General features: G+C 36.8%; 1 protein-coding gene across 1 annotated transcript in view; it reads right to left on the bottom strand.

The window, feature by feature from the left end:
- OTOG (otogelin) overlaps window positions 1–16,686 on the bottom strand; it is a 169,837-nt gene that overhangs the window by 68,935 nt on the left and 84,216 nt on the right. The window contains exons 26-32 of the mRNA XM_048854861.2: window positions 13,811–13,945; window positions 10,795–10,941; window positions 10,402–10,521; window positions 8,681–8,797; window positions 7,044–7,200; window positions 5,599–5,625; window positions 408–575 (exon numbers count right to left, since the gene is read on the bottom strand). Of these exons, the coding sequence (XP_048710818.2) occupies window positions 408–575; window positions 5,599–5,625; window positions 7,044–7,200; window positions 8,681–8,797; window positions 10,402–10,521; window positions 10,795–10,941; window positions 13,811–13,945 (871 nt within the window). The remainder of the gene's footprint in view (window positions 1–407; window positions 576–5,598; window positions 5,626–7,043; window positions 7,201–8,680; window positions 8,798–10,401; window positions 10,522–10,794; window positions 10,942–13,810; window positions 13,946–16,686) is intronic.

Genomic DNA, 16,686 nt, shown 5'->3' on the forward strand with positions numbered 1-16,686 from the left:
CCCTCTCCTGCCATAGGGCACATTAGGAATGTGGGGGTTACAATGTTTTGAAAACTAAAAGTATCTATTTATAAAGCTGGAATCATCCAATTAAAACCCACTGAGTGCACTTGGTGGACATTGTTAAAATTAGAATCAGCTGATAGCTGCAGAGGAAAGGTCTGTGGGCAATTCTGTCCTCAGGCACAGGACTGTATTCAAGGGGAGAATTTGCTATGTGTGTTCACTACCCACTCTGTCTTTGTCTTTATCTATGTTTATTTTCAGGTTACAGTGATGAAGTGAGCTGTAGCTCATGAAAGCTCATGCTCAAATAAATTTGTTAGTCTCTAAGGTGCCACAAGCCCTCCTTTTCTCTTTGCGGATACAGACTAACACGGCTGCTACTCTGAAACCAGTGACTTTACCATGTGCCTTGGGCTTATACCATCCTGAAGTCAGCATAAAGCTCATGGCATCTCCCGGAACAAAATCTTCTGCTCTCACTGGGAAAACATAGCCACCCAACAGTTTGGCTGCCATTGCAACTTCTCCATCCAAGTAGCTGACCAGTTTGTAGGGACCCTTTCCCAGAACTGTTGAGAGAGAAACCAAAATTAACTTTCATGTTGAGTGTCACAAATGCTTGAGCTCTCATATATTATCTTAGGCAATCATGTAGTAGCAAATTAAACAAGAACAACTCCAGCCTGAAAACTATTCCAGGCTTCATGTGCTAAAATGAAATGGCAGTGCCTTACGAAGCAACCCCCACCCCGCAAAAAAACAAAAACAAAAAACAAACACTTCCACCTATTAGTTGTAATTAGACTGCACAAAAATTTCCAACTTCATTTCAGAAAGGTTTGTGAGAACTTTCCCCTTTCCTCCCTACCTCCATATATCCCTCTAGGTTTCATTTTTAATTGGGTTCAACTAATATAAAATGTAGCTGACACCTCAGTTGTGCTCCTGGTTATGTGCCCAACAGCAAAATTTGCATGTGGACAATAATCTTGCAGGAGGCCAGACTAGATAATTAAGTGATCCCTTCAGGCATTAGAATCTATGGATAGATATAGATAATAAGAATAAACATATTATATTTAGGCTTGGAAGGATTAGATTTCTATCAGTAAATGTCGGTAAACATCAATTTCACTGTACACACACAAACCTCAGAAAAAATATTTCTACTAATAATCAAAATTTACAGATAGGCAAATTAAGAAAAAAGCTGCTTAAGAACTTATTACAGTCAAAATCTAATGATTTAGACTAGATTTGTTACAAATGGACTAACAAATGAATAATAAACATAGGTATGATTTGTTGATTTAAGGATATTTATTTTGCATGTTTTGACAGTTTGTGTTTTAACCATTTATAAAGCTTTACCTTTTGAATCTCAATGTCTGCTGTTACTGAATAATTGCCTGACTCCCCTCACACCATGATTTCCCTCAGCTATGAAAATTTAAAGGTTTATAAAAATCTAAACAGGCTTAAAAATAAATATTAATATTATCCATCAAAATTACAAAAAATATAAAAATGGAATTCTGCCAACCCTAATTATATTACCTATATCTTCATACACACAATGCTGGAGTGGTGTAGTATAAAAGGCTCCTATCAGCCTGAATTTGAAATGGGTGTATTATCCATATACATATGTTCTGAGGTTTTGTAAAGATTCACACCACTTCCTCTACATTTGAAAATTAACTATTTGACAGATGCAAAATAATACAAACATTTTTTGCAACTGATGTGATTTATTTAGTATATGTTTGGTAGTATCTTATAGCAAATGTATATTTAAATGCTAAATACCTATGCTGAAATATAGTGAACATTTATTAGACGATTTTCAGCTATAGGATTAATGTATTTGTATTATAAAGACGCTACCACTCACTAGCTCACAGCATGATTGAAATCACATGATAAATACCTCGTTTAACAATACTCACTCCGAGTACCTTTCTCAGAGCTCAAGAAGAGCTCTTGGTAATGTCAAAAATTTGTCTCTTTCACGAACAGCAATGGGTCCAATAAAAGATATTACCTCACCGATCTCGTCTCTATTTAACAGTGGTCATCATGTATAAATGAACTTCTTGGACAGTAAGAGTGCATGTATAATGTTATCTTTTTGTATACATGCACACATAGTGGTGTAGTAGTGTGGCATAAAAGTATTATCAGCATGAATTTGAAATTGGGTGTCTTGTTCACAAGTGACAAAGCCGAAGGGCAAGTTACATTGTCATCTCAAACACATGCTGATACATACTTCCTAATATGTCACACCATCACCTATTTTGCTTATACCAATAATATTGTAGAAAAACATATTTTTAGAATTATTTTTAAAAAAATTAACTAGGACTATTTTTGTATCCTTCTTCCTTAAAGCCAGGTCTCTGAGTTCCGCTGCATACCGCATGCAAAGTACAGGGGTCAGAAAAAGCCATAAAATGTCCTGAAATGGCATTTCTATAACTAATAATTATCATGAATTAAAGTCTGATATCTCAGGCTCTTTCAAGTCATGAAATATGTATTGAATCCCATTAATAAATTGGAAATATAAAAAGCACCTGTTTCCAGCTTTGGGGGGATGTGAAATACTCAGCTCAACGTTCAGAACATTGTTAAGCACAGAAAGCCCATCACTGGCCCAGGACTAGATCTTAGCCTTCTTGAGCCTTGGGCCAGGCTAACCTTTTTGGGGAGAAGGAAGATATGTTTTTGTGGCAGGATGATTTTTTTTTAATGGCAGCTGTTTGGCCTATTATAACAAGTCCTGATTAGATGGATTAGTAGGTAAAGAGCAGGTGAAGGGGGTGAAAGGTATCTGATAAAGGTATTTATCACATGGCTATTACTAATACAAATGTGGTAGATATATCGGCATATAGATATACACACAGGCATACTCAAACTTGCAGTAATTATCTGCCCACAGCTTTTAATAACAGTTAAAACTAACATCGCAATTTGAAAATGTACCCCTTATTATCTAATTTTACTTTGCTACATCCAAGGATCATTAGAATCATTTTTCATAGATTATAAAGCCAGAAGGAACCGTTGTGATAATCAAGTCTTGCCTCTTGTGTAAATCAGCCTATCGGGCTTCCCCAAAATAATTCCTGTTTGAACTATAGCATGTCTTTTGGAAAGACATCCAATCTTGATTAAAAAAATTTCCAGTGATGGAGAATCCACCACAATCCTTAGTAAATTGTTCCAGTGGTTAAATTATAGATCTGAGCAATAACAGATTTTTTTAGTTTGCTAGCAATTCCAAAAAATTGGAGAAAAAAATCAGGTCAGATCAAAAACCGCATTTTTCAAAATTTTTGGCACATTGAAAGTAAAAAGAAAAAAAAAGTAATTTGGGGTTGAACAAAACATTTAATTTCAACAAAATCTATATGTTTTATTTCAATTTGGATTATTTTCAAACATTTATGATTCATTTTTAATACAATTAAAAATAATTTTGAAACAAAGTCATTTCGAACCAAAAAATTCGCAGCATTTCCTCTTGAAAATGTCAAAATACAACATGTCAAATATTTGGAATTTTTGTTTTAGGATTTTTTCAACTGAAACAATTCAATGAAACTGATATGAATTTACAGAATGCTTCAGAGTGACTGAATCTGCATTTTTCACTGAAAAAAATTTCAGACAAAAATTTCATCCAGCTCTAGTTAACTACCCTCACTGTAAAAAATGTGTACCCTATTTCCAGTCTGAATTTCTCTAGCTCCAACTTCCAGACATTAGATCTTGTTATACCTTTGTCTGCTAGACGCCGTTAATAAATTTCTGTTCCCCATTTAGGTACTTATAAATTGTGATCAAATTACCCTTTAACCTTCACTTTCTCAAATTAAACAAATTGAGCTCCTTGACTTTAATCACTGTAAGGCGTGTTTCCAGTCCTTTAATTTTGAACATTACACTTTCAAACTTGCAGTCATTCAGTCATATGGTACTTCATTTGTGAAAAAAAATACAAGAAAGAAATTTAAAATGGCAATAATCCCTTAATACTGCATTTTCCTGTATCAGTTAAAAACCTACTATATAACACTTGTCTAAGCAATTCAGCTCAAATTGAAAACACTTTCAAAAATCCCTATCACCAGGCAAATCCTTTAGTCAGATTTTCTCTGGCCCTTTCGTATGGTGAGCAAGGAGGGTAGAGAGGCACAAGTAGCCTCTTCTACTGGAGGCCCAATCCAATCTCCCTCTGGAGATCTGGCTCCATTTTGATCCCAATGCAGTGTCTGGAGCCTATCCATAAAGAAACAAATATCTTCATAGGTTCAACAGGCAGATTTACAAGGTACTCTGAATCCTGAAAATTGTTCAGATCAGATTGTCTTAGTTAGTTAGTTGCTTGTTTGTGGCTATCTCTTGAAAGTTAGCTACCTCTTGAGGCTGCCCAGGGAAAAACAAATGGGAGACTAGATCATTTAGCAATCAGGTATCTGTTTTAGAGAGTACTATTGTCCTAAGTACTAAATACCAGTTCAATTTTTAGGCATCTTTAGAGGTAACTCGTTTTGGGAAACCCACGGTAAAATTATTCCAGATTATGCTCCGCCTTTGGTAAAAGAATAGATTTCCTAGGCTCAGATGTATGTAAATCTGTTGTTTTTAGATTATGAAACAGTACTGAGGGACCTCATATTATATGGAATGTGTTCCTGTATGAAACAAATTAACCAAATCTGTTTCAAAACTGGGGTTTGCATAGACAAAATGAACTGTAGATTATCTGTATATTTTCCATATATTCTCCTTTATCTCTTCTTCCCTGATATTATGTATCACTTTTGTTAATTTTATTTTTATTTATTTACAATGTGGACTGATTCTAACATAGTACATCAGGTTTGGTGGTGACTGCATCATCTGTCTTGGGAAAGAGAATTGATTCTTAAAGTACATCTAGGATATTATGACCTCAGTATTTCCATCACATTTTCTTTTATCAATAATATCTTTCAGTGTTTTATAAAACACATTACTATTAAAGCTATTATCACTTTATAATGTAGTAAACTAGTCCTTGACTAGCTGTTCTTTTATTAATAAACTACAGATGGATCTAAACCAAAATCTTGAAGCTGAACACCCCTCACTTTGGAGTTGGATTCATTTCCACAATACAATAGTTTTCACTGGTTACATTTTTTAAACCACATAAGAGAAATAGTCAACAATAATACTAATGTGATTGGCTGGCACAAATTCTATTAGATAAAATATGCCATTAGTTACTTAATGAACAGTTATTTATTTATGATCTTCAAACATTTACATTAATTGTAAATAAGTTATATATTAGTGAAGCAGGGCTATGTTCAATATGAAGTAAATTCCATGATTACTAGCTCTTGGAAACAGCAAAGCAAACCTAAAATAAAGTAACCTGAACATTAAAACAATATAGTGTTTGCAACTTCCATTTCTCTTCATGAACATGGATCCAAAGGTTTCTCCTTTTATTCAAAATGATAATAATTATACACCATAACAAAATGTTTTCTTGCTTTCTTATCAACTCTTCATCATTATTGTAGGACTTACCTTTATTGAAATATTCACAGTCATAAGCTAAAAAAATATAAAGGAAAGAAATACTTAGCTACAGACATTTTGCAGATTTGAAATTTAGAGAAAAACAAGTTTTCCTTTAACCCACTAACGAAGGGACAAATCAAAGCTGCTCAAAACCAAATGCCAACTAACTTAGATTTTGCACAAAATTTAATTAATTGGCAAAGCATTAATTATAACATTTGAGTAAAAATGCACTAAACTCAGCGCAACATTCACTGCAAACACATAAGGCTATCTGTTTGTGACCTCTAGTGGTCAAGTCTCAGCTTTACAATCTTTCCTTGGTTTCAGAGTAGCAGCCGTGTTCGTCTGTACCCATAAAAAGAAAAGGAGTACTTGTGGCACCTTAGAGACTAACAGATTTATTAGAGCATAAGCTTTCGTGAGCTACAGCTCACTTCATTGGATGCATCTGATGAAGTGAGCTGTAGCTCACGAAAGCTTATGCTCTAATAAATTTGTTAGTCTCTAAGGTGCCACAAGTACTCCTAATCTTTCCTTGATGACATTAAAATACCTGTGTATAATCTACAATATCAGAAGCTAAGATGTAGCTTCCCCACTCTATCAGGCTCCCTGTGTGTCCATCTTAGGCTACTCACATAATCTCTCTGTGCCTCCCTTCTCAATCATAATGTACAAATACTTCCTTTCTGTCACCCTTTGTCTGTCTTGCATTCTTAGACCATAAACTCCTTGCAGCTAGGACTATCTTTTACTATGTGTTTGTGATGGGTGCTGTACAATGCAGCCTCTTGTCAAAACTGTATTTGTAACAACAAACAATAATATAGCAATATTTTAAATCCTGAATTACACTTGTTCAGAACATTCTATAATCCTTCCCCACCTCCACATTGCAGGTGCAGAACAGTGCTCTAAAGCATGTAAAGTTGTTGTCTCCTGCAGGGGACTCTAAGATCTGACCCTTGGAGCTCCTCTTATCTCTTGCACCCAAAATAATTGAGTTTGGACTTGGACTATGCTGTGATTATATTCTGTACAGCTAGCTTCATATCAGCTATTTTGGAGACAGTTCACATGTCGAGAGCAGTGAAAAATCTACACAAGTGACTCCATCCATCCACATCACATAGGATATCTTGTGCTGGGTCTCCAGAAGGTAATGGTAAAAGAAGAAAATGTTGGTGTGTCACCCACAAACATAGAAGTGACCAGCAGTTCTCACACAGTGCAAATCCCATGGCCCAAATTGGGAACAGAAGCCAAGCAGAGGGCTGCATCTACTTCCATTTTGGAACTAGAGACCCCAACCAACAGCTCTGCTGCCATCGCTCTGACTTTAAAAGGGATGTGCTCATGTGACTCAAACTTTGGTTGCTTTGTCAGAACTTGATCCAATGTATAGACTGGCAATGTGCTGGGCCCAGTACTTGGTTGAGAAAACTTACGACACACTCTGGGGGACCTCCAATCTACTATGACTCCATGCTGACAGCACTGATGTGCATACGCCGATACACTTGTACAGAAACATTCACAATCACCTCCTTGGTTACAACCACATGTGTCTGTCAAGCAGTTTGAATAAAACCAGGTGACGTCCACCTGAAGAACATAAATGTTATTGTAATAACATAAAATAATTCACATAGACTTTGACAAGTGATCTCAATACAGAGCTATCAGACTTTGACAATTTAACAAGTGAGACTTCAAAATATGCTAGGTGTTATTTTAAGTGTCTGCCTAAAACACAAAGTATCATCATAGTCATGAGAAACTTGTACACTGTTTAGTGGTACAATTGAATTAATCAAGTGATACATAGGAATCAGTGCAGTAATATGATATTTATGTTGACTTGAAGTATGGGATAGGGTAACAGTGTTTACTTGTAATTTAAACTTTAATAAGCTAAAACTTAGAAATATTAATTTCCTCAAATTAACCATAAATAAATAATTTTTTAAGAACTTGTTAAGAACTACTGGACACATATCATTTAATAAGTGATCAAATGTGGTGAAATTAGTGATTAACTGTTCTCCATATAGACAATTGCATAAAAATAATTCTGTGATTTTTTTGTTCTCTTATTGTCATGACATCTTTCTGTGTGTAACCAAACGTAAAAGAAAAATCAATTATTACCAGTGCTAAGTTTTCTCACTGAAATATTGTAAAGTGCTATCTACATGGATCTACACTTGTGGGATATTTAGAACCTAGTGCAAAACAAAAAGCTTAATGGACCAAACCACATGGAGAATGTTACAACATTTGCATCATTATATTTGTACCAGCTAAAATTACATTATAACCCCTATATGGGTCTTAACTATCCCTTCTATGAAGGGACCACCCTCCTCCCTGTGTGCCATTAAAACAATTAAGATAAGCAGAAGGCCTTTAAGCATGGCCCAGGGCACTAACCATTCCTAGATTTGAACATCTTGGGGCAGGGTGTATTGCTCCTCCAGAGCCCAAGTCTGCTGACTTTCAGGGCAATTTGTATGGCTCATTTATTTTCTTTGGCTTCTGCCTGAGTGAGGGGATGTATTTAATTTATTCTAGAAGGCAACTCTTCAGGGCTCATGTGGCTCAGCAATGCACTGTACTTATTTAAATAGGTTCAGAAAATGTCTAATCGGTGACTATTATTCTATATCTAATATATATATATGTAAATAAAATAATCCAGCAGGTAGATGTATGGATGCATATGTACCTGGTGGATGGAGGAGAGGGTAAGACCCCTAGAGGCCCCATCTGGCTCCCTTTATTGATCAGTTTTAATGGGACTAAAGCAAGGTACTACTTAATGTAAGAGTTGCACAATCAGGCCCTACAGTATATCTAATTAGTTAAATGTGTCTAGATGAACTGGAGATCAGCTGAGAGCATGTGATCATTATGAAACATGTAAATGAGCAAGTGCTAATGGATTGGAATCAGAACAGATATTGTTCACGTTTTCTCTCTCACTCTTTCATGTTAGATAGGACTGGGATTTAAAGTGATGTAAGGTTTCTTTTTAATCATATACACAGAACTTCACATCATTTTATTTGTCATCACTACTCACCACTGGATGGCAAGCTTCAAACATTTCACTTAACAGTATCCCACATTCCTTCTTGGCAAATGGCTCTCTAAGTGGGTTCAAACTGCATGGATTTCGAATGTCAGAGCTGTCAACACACTAAACCAGAAAGTGAAATTGTCACCCCCCTCGAAACTTGTTTCACAACCACTGTGCTATCTGAACTTTCAAAACCGAACCTTTTTTTACAAAAATCAGGCTTCAAATAAGTCATGTGAGCACAGATCAAATGCATTGTTTCTAAGGCACTCGTAGTAGTCAAGACAGCCTAAGCCTTATTATTCAATAGAGGAAGGTAAATCTGTGAAGAAGGAACAGCCCAGTGTGGAAAAATGTTTCACTTGTTCTGAAGGAAAAGGAATAACAAAGCAACAGTTGTACACATTGACTTTGTTGGGGTCCAAGCCTTACTCACACAAGTAGTCCTGCTTGTATGAATAATAAAGATTACGCATGTAAGCAAGCCTTGAGTTTTTTCATTATTTAATGTTTTATTTTAAAAAGTTTCAATTGGACTTTTGAATAGCAATCTCAGAAGTGCATATGTATTTGGTAATGCATGGTTTCCTTCTGGTAAACAAAATATTCAACATTAATTCATTTAAAATAAATATTTATATAGATAGTGCATATAAAATACTTAAAAATACACAAGTTTTTAAATATAGTCTTTCTATAGTGCAAAAGATGGGAATATTTCAGAGAGTTGTTTCTCTAAATGTTTCTATTACTCTTTGAGCAAAGTACTAAATGTAATGAAAAACTGCAGTAGATTTGTCACGCAATCACAGACATGAAGGTCGCTATCTTAAAACAAAAAAACTTCAAATCCAGACTCCAGCGAGAAACTGCTGAATTGGAATTCATTTGCAAATTGGATACTATTAATTTAGGCTTAAATAGAGACTGGGAGTGGCTAAGTCATTATGCAAGGTAGCCTGTTTCCTCTTGTTTTCTCCCCCCCCCCCCCCAGATGTTCTGGTTTAACTTGGATTTAAACCTGGAGAGTGGTCAGTTTAGATGAGCTATTACCAGCAGGAGAGTGAGTTTGTGTGTGTATGGGGGTGGGGGGGATGTGAGAAAACCTTGATCTATGCAGGAAATAGCCGGACTTGATTATGTAAAGAGTTGTCACTTTGGATGGGCTAGCACCAGCAGGAGAGTGAATTTGTGTGGGGGGGTGGAGGGTGAGAAAACCTGGATTTGTGCTGGAAATGGCCCACCTGTTGATCACTTTAGATCAGCTATTACCAGCAGGACAGTGGGGTGGGAGGAGGTATTGTTTCATGATTTCTGTGTGTATATAAAGTCTGCTGCAGTTTCCACGGTAAACATCTGATGAAGTGAGCTGTGGCTCACGAAAGCTCATGCTCAAATAAATTGGTTAGTCTCTAAGGTGCCACAAGTACTCCTTTTCTTTTTGCGAATACAGACTAACACGGCTGTTCCTCTGAAACCTGTCATAAAACAGAATACTGCACATCAATCCTCCATGTATTAGTGTTTTAGGAAGAAAAAACTTCCTGTCCTTTTTTTCCTACTTCACTTTAATTAATTATTATAACAAGGTCAGTAGATATTGTAAATACTGTTTGCAACTGAGCTGGGATTCCAGGAAAGGAATTACTGGTTCCGAGGCTGATGAGCTGTAAAGCGTTACACAACAAGGATTTACTAGAAAAGCCATTCTTGTTATTATTTACCTCTACAGCTGACCAGCTACTTCCAAACTCTTGAGAGTTTGTTAACTCAAAATTTTCTGGAGTCCTCATTTCATTTATTGTTTTCAAGTCAAAATTTCCACATAATCCAGTCAGTTCACCCTAAAAAAAATTATATGTATTAGTCAGTGCTACTAGCTTTATCTATTTTTAAGGTTGCCTGTCATATCCCATTATAATCACCCATTTTCAGTTGCTTATAATTTTGCCAAATTTTGATCAGTTACTTCATATTAATTCAATTACTATAGAACTGTTTGAGTTGGCAGATGTGTTTGATAGATCTTCTAGTCTATTCTCTGAACCATGGTCAGATAGTTATGTTAGTCTTCCAGTACCGTATAAATGACTTTAAAAGTGTTGATCTCTGCTTACCTGCCACTGAGGTCCAGTCTGTATGTGAATAGTTGTTCTCTGATCCCACAGAATGGTGATGTGTTCATTAGGAAAATGAACAAGTGTGAAAAATCCAGCTTTCCATAAGTGTATTTTTTGTAGTTTGTCTATGTAACTAGATGGATTCTGTTCAAAACAAAATAAGCCATCACATAATATAAGTAAAGTCTTTAAAGGGTGTCTGCTTGTCAGGAAACAAATGACATCAATAAAATGAACGATGGGGATGATTTAAAAATTTGTCCCAATACTGAGTGATTATCACAGAGGAATAAATGTAGAGAGGATTTTTACCATGATTAATGCTGGATTTTTTGTGGATTACCTGATTTATATGTTTTTTTTTGAGTGTTTGAGATTTTTTTAAACAAACATCTATGATTTTTCACATTTTCAGGGTCAATGAGAGTATGAGTGGGTAGGATACTAAAAATGCTGAACAGGTGCCCAAGAGCTGCAAAATTAAACTCAGCTGTTCCATAGGATGAGATTTTCAAAAGTGATTGAATTTCCATTGAATTCAACAAGACTTAAGCATGTGCTTAAGTGCTTTCCTGAATAAAGATTAATGAAATCATATATTTGAGTGCTTTCTTGAACTATATAGGGACATAGTCTGCCATCCTTTCTCACACTGAGTAAAACTTGTAAAAATTAATTATAGTAATTATATTAGCAATAACATTCTGTATAAAGATAGCAGAATCTGACCTATAGTAGTGAAAAATCAGCCCAAATGGTGGAGCACAGGAGAAACTGGCACATATTTTATGCAATTGTATGGAGTATTCTGAAATCTAGATTTATAGGATGAATTGCCACTTTAATGGATGGGAGACTTGACTGGATCCACAAGGTGCCAGACGGCTTTAGAATTAAAGGAGAAGAGTATGCAGAGGTAGGCCTCTCCTTTCCCTGGGTGTTATGTTGCCTGTTGGCTGGCCAGAGAGAAATGGGCACCAACTGGTTTCTTGCTCCGCACAATCATTAACTGAAACCATTGCCTGGGACCTCTCAATCTCCTTGCCCCACTTTAGCTGAAGCCACCCTCCCCTCCCCATAGTTATATAGTACAGGAACAATGTTTTTTAGAATACTGTGGGTCCAACTGACTTTCTGTTTTAGGGGTCAGGAAGGAATTTTTCCCATTGGGTCCAAATTGTCTGAAGTTGGTGTTAGGATATAGATATTCAGGCCTGTCTGTAAAGGCCTATACTCTAAGAATTTAGGTGTATTCTTATCGCTTGGCTAGTTCTAGAGGTATAAAAGAAAGAAATCACTGTCTGCCGGTGTAAGGGCCTTCTCTTACTGTGACAGTTTGTGGCCCTGTGCTTAGGCTCAGGCCTTTGGCTAAGCAGCAGAGGCAGCCATAAGCTGGGAAGCGAACGGTCACATCCTCACATTCCAAACTAGTCACACTGAAATAAGGTGCTATTCGGCTGTTAGGAATACAATCCTGTCCTGATAGTTCCTATCACCTCCAGAGAAAGGGAAGTGCCTAGAAGATGTAAAAGGAAACTTAGTTTGATAGCATCCTGTCTGGCAAGAACTCACTTATCAATAGCTGGGATGTGAAATCCTCACTCCTGTATTGTTTTGTCATTATAGTTCCCACTTTGCCTGTCACTTTGCTATTGTTTGTCTGTATAATCTCTGTCTGGTTCTGTGATTGTTCCTGTCTGCTGTATAATTAATTTTGCTGGGTGTAAACTAATTAAGGTGGTAGGATATAATTGGTTACATAATCATATTACAATATGTTAGGATTGGTTAGTTAAATTTCAGGAAAATGATTGGTTAAGGTATAGCTAAGCAGAACTCAAGTTTTACTATATAATCTGTAGTCAATGAGGAAGTGAGTGGGTGTGGGTGGGGGTGGGCATGTGGGTGTGTGAGATGGGAACAGGGAATGGGGGTAAGAAAATTGGAATCATGTTTTGCTAAAGGGGGAGATGGGAACAGGGAATGGGGGTAAGAAAATTGGAATCATGTTTTGCTAAGGGTAGGAATGGGAACAGGGACACAGGTGTAAGGCTCTGTGGTGTCAGAGCTGGGAAGGAGGATACTAAGGAAGGAAACTGGAATCATGCTTGCTGGAAGTTCACCCCAATAAACATCGAATTGTTTGCACCTTTGGACTTCGGGTATTGTTGCTCTCTGTTCATGCGAGAAGGACCAGGGAAATGAGTGGGTGAAGGAATAAGCCCCCTAACAGTTGGTGGTTTTTTTCACCTTCCTCATAGCACCATGGATCGGAAAGGATTGAAATAGGATTTAGAAATGTAATATTGGAAATTGTATAAATGTTTAGTACATCATAAATTGCAGCCGGCATCCAGTATGGACAAAAAGGGCCAGTGCCCAGAAATAAGAGATCTGGGATTTTGCTGGTTGGCCTCAGGCCTAAGGGAAAAGGGGAGACCTGGAGTCTTCATAGAAAAAGGTTCTTCTTTGGTACCTTTAGTCTCCTTTGTAGGGGAAGTGTAAGAGGATTCAGCAGAGCAAGCTGAATCATAGGGGTAGACAGTTATAGGCTTTATGATAGGAGCCCTATAAATCCCACAGTGGATCCACCTAAATGCCTATTATGGGAAGATGGGATAGATTAACACCAAAAAGAAGCACTTAGTTGAATAATGTTGCAACCTGCTTCTTAAAGCCCATCCCTGTGTCTGTCCTCATGCATTTGCGTGTCCTGATCAGCGAAGTTAATGGCAAAACTTCCATTGACTTAAACGGGGCCAGGATTCCACCCATAGATTTTAGGTCAGAAACAAGCATTATGGTTATCAGTCTGACCTTCTGCATAACACAGGCCCTAGATTTCACCCAACGATTCCAAGGGACTAGCCAAATGCAATCAGCATTTACTGTATAATAGATTCAAGCACTTGCAGGTTAATTAGTGTAGTTTTTAAGTATTTGTATATAAACAAGACCATCCAGTCCCAAATATACATTTTCCCTTTTTGCGGAGCTAAAAAGTGAAACTTACTGGATTTCCGGTGTCGTCATCAAATGTTATAAAAGATTTTCCAACATTAATGGAAATATACTTTCTGCAAATTATTCCAGTATTAAAGCAGTTTACATTTTCTGTAATGACTGAAAAACTAGTAATTGAAGTGCTCTGCAGGAAAAAACAACAATACAAAATATATAAACTGAATCAATAATACACTGCTATAGTTATGCATGATTATTTTTTTCTTTTCTGTAGCAGTAACCTTGTCATAAATATAAAGGGAAGGGTAAACACCTTTAAATCCCTCCTGGCCAGAGGAAAAACCCTTTCACCTGTAAAGGGTTAAGAAGCTAGGATAACCTCGCTGGTACCTGACCAAAATGACCAATGAGGAGACAAGATACTTTCAAAGCTGGAGTCAGGGGGAGAAACAAAGGCTCTTTCTGTCTGTGTGATGCTTTTGCTGGGAACAGAAAAGGAATGGAGTCTTAGAACTTAGTAAGTAATCTAGCTAGATATGCATTAGATTCTGTTTTGTTTAAATGGCTGAGAAAATAAGCTGTGCTGAAAGGAATGTATATTCCTGTTTTTGTATCTTTTTGTAACTTAAAGTTTTGCCTAGAGGGATTCTCTATGTTTTGAATCTGATTATCCTGTAAGGTATTTACCATCCTGATTTTACAGAGGTGATTCTTTTACTTTTTTTCTTCAATTAAAATTCTTCTTTTAAGAACCTGATTGCTTTTTCATTGTTCTTAAGAGCCAAGGGTTTGGGTCTGTGTTCACCTATGCAAACTGGTGAGGATTTTTATCAAGCCTTTCCCAGGAAAGGGGGTGTACGGTTTGGGAGGATTTTGGGGGGAAAGACGTTTCCAAGCGGGCTCTTTCCCGGTTATATATTTGTTAGAGGCTTGGTGGTGACAGCAATAAAGTCTAGGGGCAATAGTTTGTACCTTGGGGAACTTTTAACCTAAGCTGGTTAAAATAAGCTTAGGGGGTTTTCATGCAGGACCCCACATCTGTTCCCTAGAGTTCAGAGTGGAGAAGGAACCTTGACAAACCTCAATGTGCTATAAGTATATTTCACCCTAGGCATTCCTGTATTCACACCCTACACACGACTGCAATAATATTTGTACAAAATATGCCTTGTGATGTATCATATGAAAGCTAATAACATGTTGGTTATTAATATAACTGTAAAATGCATGTGTTAACCTTATATGTGAAGTTATTAGTTCCCTCTGTATGATGTTACAAGAACATGTTTAAGACAAAGGCAGCCTAGGCTAGGTAAAGGTAATAAACAGGTCTGTTTACCCCATAGGGTTATTTTGCTAGCTATTATATCCTACTAATCCAGCCAGCAGTATCAATTAATATGTTTCTTTTTCTGAAATTAATCCATTTTATTCTTATACTTTATCAGTATTAATTCCTTGGAATTTAGGATGTGTTGAGGCATGTGTTTCCTAATAATAAGTTTTGCTGAAATGATGCAATTTAAGAAGCTTACCAGCCTGTAAGTTCCAGTAAGATCTGCTATATAGCAAAAAGTATAATCAGTTATGAATATGTCAGCATAAAAGCTGGCAACCTTTGGCACAGATGAGAATGGTCCCTGAACTTTGGAGAACCAAAGGGAGGAACTATCCACATCACATCCCAGGTTTATTTGGCATCTACAACTGGTTGGTAACCACAGGGTACACCACAACTTGGAGGTCATCAAGAGAGCCTAGGTTGGCAGTTTTGGAGTGAGATAATCCTTATTAATATATTTAGAAAGTAAGTGTCATAATCCACTAACCTATAAAACAGTGGTTCCCACACTTTAACAACCTGTGAACCCCTTTCACTAAAATGTCAAGTCTCACGAACCCGCTCCTAAAAATGAATATTTCCAGGGATTTTCTCCTTTACCTGAGTATACATTATAAAAGCAGTGATCTTGGAAATATAACATTTGTTTTTATGACATGCTTATTACACACTATTTATTATAAATTATAATTTATCATTATAGTATTTATATTACATTATGAAAACGGCAACACGCTTCCAAGATCTCACTTTTGTAGCATGTATCACTTTGAATAAGCCTGTTATAAGACAAGGCTCCTATGTTTCATCAAGGAATGTCAGATGCGAAACAGCATGAAGGGATTTAAGAAGCCAACTCAAGAGTTCCTCCTATACAAGCATTCAGGTCTTGAGCAGTCCAGGCAAACAACGCATGTTACAATAAAGCTTAAACTTGTTCTTCATAATAATTTAAAAAACAATACTAGCTGCCTATTTAATTTAAAAACAGCAAAATATCCACCTCCCTTTCCATTTCTTATAAGGAGTCTTGAAGTTTAAATCTCCTCACTGTGATAGATATGCTCGCTTTGATCTGCTTAGCCCTTGGAAGTCCAGGGGCTCTGGGCTGCTGGCCCTGTGCTGCCCGGAGTCCCTAGGGAGAGCTCTGGCCACCATTAGGGAATTTTTTCCCAAGAACCCCTGTAACATTTCACAAACCCCCAGGGGTTTACAAACCCCAGTTTGTGAACCACTGCAAAAGGAGAAGGGTACCCATAAATTTCTCAGTGTATGTAAATAAGATTTGGGTATAGTAGGTTGGGTCTGAATTTCATAGGTCAGGATCCTATAAAATACCTTGTAAGAGGGATCTTCTAGGCTCTTCTAAGTTCTAGGCTCTTCTAACTCCTGAAGCTTTGGTTTCTTGGAGTGCTTTTTCCAGTTCTTTTATACTCTAGAGACTATCTTCTATCACACTATCAGCTCAGTTTGTGCAATATAGTATAACTACTCAACATTCCCTAACCATTGGGGAAGTCAGCACCATCACATAATCAGGCATGCCAGGAGTGAAGCTGGTCCTTCACTTCCTATTACCGGGC

This window comes from Caretta caretta, chromosome 6 (assembly GCF_965140235.1).
Source record: "Caretta caretta isolate rCarCar2 chromosome 6, rCarCar1.hap1, whole genome shotgun sequence".
NCBI lineage: Eukaryota > Metazoa > Chordata > Testudines > Cheloniidae > Caretta > Caretta caretta.